The 7,505-nt window shown below is 35.4% G+C and overlaps 1 protein-coding gene across 1 annotated transcript; it reads right to left on the reverse strand.

Moving 5' to 3' along the window:
• Positions 1 to 7,192, reverse strand: LOC141677300 (glyoxysomal fatty acid beta-oxidation multifunctional protein MFP-a). The gene is made up of 18 exons (XM_074483168.1): positions 6,975 to 7,192; positions 5,642 to 5,713; positions 5,483 to 5,548; positions 5,334 to 5,390; positions 5,164 to 5,231; positions 5,003 to 5,084; positions 4,507 to 4,562; positions 4,063 to 4,365; positions 3,891 to 3,977; positions 2,736 to 2,910; positions 2,531 to 2,652; positions 2,294 to 2,457; positions 1,952 to 2,206; positions 1,738 to 1,859; positions 1,502 to 1,623; positions 1,211 to 1,359; positions 989 to 1,127; positions 1 to 351 (listed from the first exon to the last, which is right to left on the reverse strand). Exons 1-18 carry the CDS (start codon positions 7,060 to 7,062, stop codon positions 316 to 318), a joined length of 2,163 nt encoding a protein of 720 aa, XP_074339269.1. The 5' UTR covers positions 7,063 to 7,192; the 3' UTR covers positions 1 to 315.
• Positions 7,193 to 7,505: the final 313 nt, after the last annotated feature.

The raw sequence follows: 7,505 nt of genomic DNA on the forward strand, positions 1-7,505 counted from the left end.
TGACCAGCGTAAATGGAATCCCCGGAATATACATATACCCTTTGATTATAAACTACGAATACGGTGATTACAGTTGCTAAAAACCTTTATTCCTCAACATCTGATGATATATGCCATAAATAACATATTATTCTCTAGTTTCTCATATTAAAAACAACCCATACCCCCCCCCCCCCCATATTCATTCTCTACTATCTTATTCTTTAGCTAGCACTAGCACTAGCACCAGCAAGGACAAATATCAAATTCAGTAAAAGTGAAACGACATGTGAGATGCGGATCCAACAAAGTACAATGAAAACAGCTGCATTAAGCTTATAAACGGGCCTTCCCTTGATCCAGAGGTGAACTCTGCAATGAACACATTTAAACTAGTCAGTGAAGAATTTCAGCACACAAGACATGAATGCCGAGTTGCCATTGTTCATAGAACACAACTGGACTGGGAAAAAAAAACAAGGAACAATTTGAACTGGGGTGAGAAAGCGGAGAGGCTTAAACCAAAACAAATGAAACAAACACTTTTGTGAGTTAATCCAGGGTGGTATTTAAATAGTTTTAGGAACAATACGTTCAATATTAGAGCACAAAATAGAAATATCATATGATATATGAGGGGTTTCAACTTCCTCCGGATATATCTCAAACATCAGAAAAACCACCACCTATCCATTAGCTTAAAAATTCAATCTAAGATCAACCCGGTTTTCATCTAAAAGAACCAGGATTAGAACAGCACACAAGCCCAACTTCGTCGTGATCATTTGAAAATTTAGTTACCCAGTGCAATATATGTTAGTTTGGAATAGGTCGGTGGTGTAACCTTCTCAAGATACTAATAGTCTTTTCCTTTGAAGTTGATCTTAGGTGTCATGGTAATCATTAAAACTTAATTATTTTTTCTATTTGCTTATAACAGTTTTGATGCTGAATCACATGCTAAAAATTGTTGACTGCATGGTATACAAATTCAGTTTAATGAACTTACCAGAAGAGCACCCCTGGCTGCCTTATCAGCCAAGTAGGAGCATGGTTTGAAGAATCCACCGTACTTATTTGACCACTCTTCTAATCTTGAACATATGTATTTGGATCCAATAGAATCAGCCCAGAACATAACTCCTCCCCTGTTCCAAGGAGTACACTCTTGCGTTATACCATGCATTGCTACTTCTGTATGGAATATATTTAAGCAAAAAACACCACAAACCTGTAAGCTGGAAAGCCCATTCCCATAACACCAGCAATGTCCAGATCCGCCGCTTTTACTGCAATGCCTTCGGCATATACTCGGCAAGCCTCATTCACAACAGGAAAGAAAACCATCTCTATGATTTCCTTGTCTGACATTTTAGTCAACTGGATAAAAAAAAGTTAATAAATTAGACATAAGATGTGGAGCAATAGTCTCACAATTCTATATACCCTAAATCAAGTGCATTCCAAGAGAATAAATTCTATATGCACTTGCTGTATATAAAACAAGAGGAAGAAAGGCTACCTTGGGATCAACAGAGACTCCAGACATATTTCTGGCCTTCTCAACATAATTCTTTACTTCAGGATCTGGGCTTGCTTTACGTCTGTCATTGTAGACGTAGAATCCTTTGCGAGTAGCTTCACCTGAAGTGTGCACAACAAATTCATTGAAACATATTGATGATTTATATTTAGGTAGCAACTAGGGAAAGAAATCTACAAATAACTATTAAGGGGGGAAAACAGAATTATTCCTACCAACTCTCTTGTCCTCTATCATTAAAGAGAGTAGCATTGACTTATAGACCCTCTCAGGAAAATGTTCAATATATTGCTTTCCAGTCGCGACTCCAACACCAAAACCAACAAGGTCACACAACCTGCATAAAAATGCGTGAACCAATGATTTGGATCCAACCATTTAATAGCAACAAAAAAGGCCAACTCAAGATGCCATCTTCTAGTCACATACCGAAATGGACCCATTGGCATTCCAAACTTGGTAATTGCCCGATCAATCTGATAGATATCCGTACCATGCTCAGCAAGCAGCACGGCAGCTTGAGTGTATGGAAAGAACATCCTGTTAACAGCAAATCCAGTGCAATTCCCAACCACTACCGGGGTTTTCCTTATTTTCTTTCCGATATCCAGCAAGTCAACTATTACTTGAGGAGATGTCTTCTCAGTGCGAACAATTTCCAGAAGCGGCATGACATGAGCAGGACTGTAAAATGATTCATGATTTATTAATTAAAAGAGAAAGCTCTACTGGAACAAGTAGTTATAAGTTATAACAGGCACTGGGTGTTACCTGAAAAAATGAGCTCCAACGATCCGATCACTTGACTTGGTCTTCTGACCAATTAAATTCAAGTCAATTGTTGAGGTGTTACTTGCAAGAATGCAATGTGGTGGGCAATATTTTTCAAGATCCGCAAATATTTGTTGTTTCAATGAAACATTCTCTATAACAGCCTGTTTGGAAATTTGTCTGTAAGAAATAATCAAGTAGAGAATGTAGTAGAATTGAAAGCATGGTTACTCATACCTCTATCACCATGTCTACATCTCTAAAACTTTCATAATCAAGAGATCCTTTGAGAAGCGACAAAGTTTTTTCAAACTTCTCTTGGGTCATTCTCCCTTTCTTGACACGGCTTTGCAAATTAGCTGTGTAAAATGAGTAAGATATATTCATTATTTTGTAAAACATGCTTCAGATATTACAAAGAATATTAATTATTTGCACTGACCTTTGACTCTACCTATCCCCGCCTGTAAGAAATTCTCATTTACTTCTTTCAAGATTACAGGATAGTTGCTAACAATCAATGCTGTTGCAATCCCAGACCCCATTAACCCTCCTCCAAGAATGGCAACCTTCTTAACACGCCTTGGTTTCAGTCCACGATCAGTCACTCCTGGTACCTGTTAGTCCAAATAAAGTATTATGGAAGTTCTTTTTAGGTATGTTACTACTAGACTGGCTAATGCTGGCTGTCAAATACTTAAATTGTATGCAAATCATCTTTAAACTAACAGTTATGCATGACATAATCCCCTCTTTCACGACATTACATTTCAAATATTTTGTCCAAAGTTAAAATTTTGTCCTGGCAATAAGTAGAGTCACTGACTTTGTCAATTGTCAATAAAAATATTTTAATTATGCTGTGAAACAACCATAACTGGTTTTTTACTTTTTCCCTATCTAAGGGAATAATTATCAAACTAGGTGAGCGAAAAAAAACTTGAAGATCATAAGATATAGTGTGTGCTTGTACATCACATTGACTAAAAAGGTTGGTCAATGGTCACCACTTAATGTTGCTTCCAGTTGGCCACAGTTTACCTTTTGGGGATCAAAGGCTTGGACTTAATATAGGCAAGGCTGACGACACAATATCTAAAGAAGATAATTCAATGATTCAGATTAAAAGAAAATCATGAATGTTGTGACTTCCATGGGAATAACCTTATTAAGCTAGAGTTTGAACATAACAACTATGTGAAGAAGCTTCAGCTTGTTAATCATTGTAATAAAAATAATTAACACTTAAGTGGCTTTCACAATTATGGATAATGCCAAGTTTACATGCCTACATTAGATCAAGACTAAAGATCATAAAAAGCAGACAAGACAAATTTCAATGCAAGCATAAAAAAATAAAGGATGCCCTGCACTTGGACATCTAGAACTAACATGGGATACACTTAATTTGATGTTAAATTTGATAGTTTTCCTTTAGATCAAAAATTAGTTTTGTTGAATTCTTATAGCCAACATTCCGAAACTCGAAAAGCCCATACATACATATATATATTTATTATCTTGATAAATGCTTCGTGCAAGTCTATAGCCATGTTATCTTATAATATTCTGGCTTATTAAAGATTGAATCAGTTACCTTTGTTGTACTACGTTGGGCAAAGAAGATATGGACCAAACTCTTGCAAGTGTCTGAATGTAGAAGACCTTCAAATGCTTCAGCTTCCTGCCAACATTAAAAACATATTCATATCATATCCGATTAGTATAAAATGAATAGAATAAATCAAATGAGTAGAAGAGATATCAACCTTCCACAGGCCTGCACGAGGACCAGAAACTATCCCCTCTTCAATTACATCAATGCAAACTAAAGGATGACTGAGATTTGGACCCTGTTTACGAGCCTGAGCTCTGGCAAAGTTTAGGATTTCCCTTGCCTCGCCAAGAGGTTCCAACTTGTCAGTCTTGTAAAGAGTGGCAACCCATGGTTTCCTGCGCTCTAATATATCCAAAGCCCAGCGACGAGCCGTGCTTATCAGTTCAGCAGGTGAAGCTACTGCATCCACAAGACCCAGACTAAGAGCTTCCTCCCCTTTGACCGGCTTTGATGTCTACAAGAGACACAGATATTTCACGTAAAAACAAGTGCTTGCAGTGATAATCAAAAAAACAATCATGGTTATAAGAAAAATAAAGGCCTGAAAATACACAATTTCTGTTATAGTTCCTGACAACAGGATCAAGTTGCATACCAACATCATTTCAAGAGATTTCGCCAAGCCAACAAGACGTGGGAGTCGTTGCGTCCCTGAAATTATTAATGCCATATTGATGATATTTTCTTACATAAGAGAAATTAAACAATCTATAGATAGAAAACCACAACAAAAAAATGAGTTTAGCATTTAGTTGTAATCCCAAAGCTTATCGATACAATAAAAAAAACATCTTAACAGAGTGGGGAAATACTATAATATAGCATAAGCACACTTCCACGATACTAGAGCAAAGTTTTTTGCAGCACAGAGGGCACTCTTGATGGCCGTACACAATTACCCCTACAACTATTCTTAGCCCATTCCACTACAAAAGATAAATCTACCCTGTACTTGCAAAGATACTCAACAGAAGTGATCAAATTTTCAGTCCGGACTGATACTAAAGTCTTACTGTCTAAAGTTTCTTTCTCTCAACCATTAGCATCATAGTTTAGAGCCTACATAGAGTGAGAAACTTGAAAAGGCATACCTCCGAATCCAGGGATTATACCAAGCTGCAGCTCTGGTAAGCCCAATTGTGCATATGGTGTAGATATGCGGGCATGGCAAGACTGAGACGAAAGAGGGTTAAATGGTCATTTAAGGAAAATAAAGAAGAGTTTTTTCACTGAAAGAACACAGTGAACATACCATTGCAACCTCTAACCCTCCGCCTAAGGCAAGACCATCAATTGCTGCAACTGAGGGTTTTTTTGCAGCTAAATGACAAGTATGCAGTATTAGGACAAAAGAAATAAAAAGTAACTTATATTAGGACAATATAAGATACTAGACAGGGATATAGAAAGTGGGAAAAATACCTTCTACAGTGTCAGAAAGAATTTCTATTGCTACATAACCACGTTTGGGTGTTTGGGCTATGATCAAAACAGAGCTAAGTGTTAGAAATTAACTTCTACTCTACTTGTGCACAATGACTCTAGGAATATAGTAAATGCAATTGACATACATTTTCCTCCCTGTAATCCTCCAAAGGCAGTTATATCAAAACCTCCAGAAAATTTGCCTTTCTCGCCTGCTCGACAACATAGAGTGTTAGCCCACATAGCCATACAAGTAGTATCACAATCAATATGAACAATCACTCAATAAGCAATATATACTACACCTGTAATAACAATTGCCTTTACATCATCCCTTCGCAATGCCTGGTCGTAAGTCTCTTTTAAACTGTTTAGTACTGGAGACACAGAGAGAAAGATTAAAGTCACTAACAATGCCATATATTAATCTCTTTCGTTAGTACTAGATTGACTGATGAGTTTACTACATTCAAATTGTCCTAATTAATGGGGCCCTGTTCGAGGTATATTTGGTACATCCGAACATTTAACTGCTCTCTTATGATTTTATTTTCACGAAAGTGTGCCTATAATCTTTTGCAAGTCTTAAGATAATACAGGAACAAGTCTCGCCTATAATTTCATATTTTCTATCCACACATTCCCAAATTTCGGTCACTGCATCATTCTAAGAACTAATTATAGAAAGAATTTAAACGTAAAATGTAACAAACTAACTGTACCACTCCGCAAAATTGCAAAGATGAAAGTTACACAAGTCTTGAACTATAACAATACATAGTAATATCTCTAATCCTCTAAACCCCTCTTTCCCCAACAAAAAGAAAAAGAAAGTACAGATAACCAATAAGAGGAAAACACCACTTATACAACAAAGGCTTAACATTTCTACACAATATCACTTACTTATACAACAGGACAAAATTGAAGATCAAATAACATCAAAAAATCATGATCCCACTTATTTGCATGTACACAACCTAATTCTACAACAAAATACATAAAAAAAACACAAATTCACCTCACCACAGCAAAACTAAATTCCACCCCATGTCACAATTCAAGAAGAATGCAATAGCCCATGTCTCAAAATTTAATCTTTTTCATATCTCAAACACTTAAAACACTACTCCCGTAAAATCAAGAAAACCTCAATAACCCATGTCTCAAAAAATTGATCTTTTTCATATCTCAAACACTTAAAACACTACATAGAATCAAGAAAACCTCAATAGCCCATGTCTCGAAAATTGATCTTTTTTATATCTCAAACACTTAAAACACTACATAAAATCAAGAAAACCTCAATAGCCCATGTCACAAAAATTGATCTTTTTCATTTCTCAAACACTTAAAACACTACAACAATAAAGAAAACCCCAATAGCATATGTCTCAAAATTTGATCTTTTTAATTTCTCAAACACTTAAGGAACTGCATAAAATCAAGAAAAACTAAATAGCCCATGTCTGAATACTTGATCTTTTTAATTTCTCAAACACTTAAGAAACTACATAAAATCAAGAAAAACTAAATAGCCCATGTCTCAAAATTTGATCTTTTTGATTTCTCGAACACTTAACACTACATAAAATCAAGAAAAATGAAAAACAAAAAGTGGGGGATCTTAAGAAATACCATCAACAGAGAGAGAGTTAACAGGAGGGTTAATGATTGTGATTATGGCCACCCCATCAGCTCCAACTTCCATTTCTGTTCTTCCCATTTTTCTTCAAAAACAAATTTTTTTTTCAGCTAAGTATAGTTTTTTTAGCAGTGATGTGAATAGAGATACAAATGGGGGGTGATATATATAATTTAAGAAGAAGGTTCCGTGACGTCTATGTTGTTTTTTGGGAACAAGTAATTATACAGATATAAAGGTTTACAGATAATATAGATACAGGATATTCTGTGTGTATATATGGGCTACTGTATATTTTAATTACTATGAAATTGATGATTACATATTTCAAAAATCAAAAGTATTAACTTGAGTTGTGATTTATAATTTATTGAAATATTTTTAAATAATTGAAAACAAATTCTTGATAATTAATTTTAAAAAAAATATCATTTTTTTTGAAAATTGGACCCATTCTAATAATTACTATGAAAGCGCAGGATGTGTGTAATAAGAATGGGTTCGGGAAAGTGGACCTACCAACC

The sequence above is a fragment of the Apium graveolens genome, chromosome 8 (genome assembly GCF_009905375.1).
Source record: "Apium graveolens cultivar Ventura chromosome 8, ASM990537v1, whole genome shotgun sequence".
Lineage (NCBI taxonomy): Eukaryota > Viridiplantae > Streptophyta > Magnoliopsida > Apiales > Apiaceae > Apium > Apium graveolens.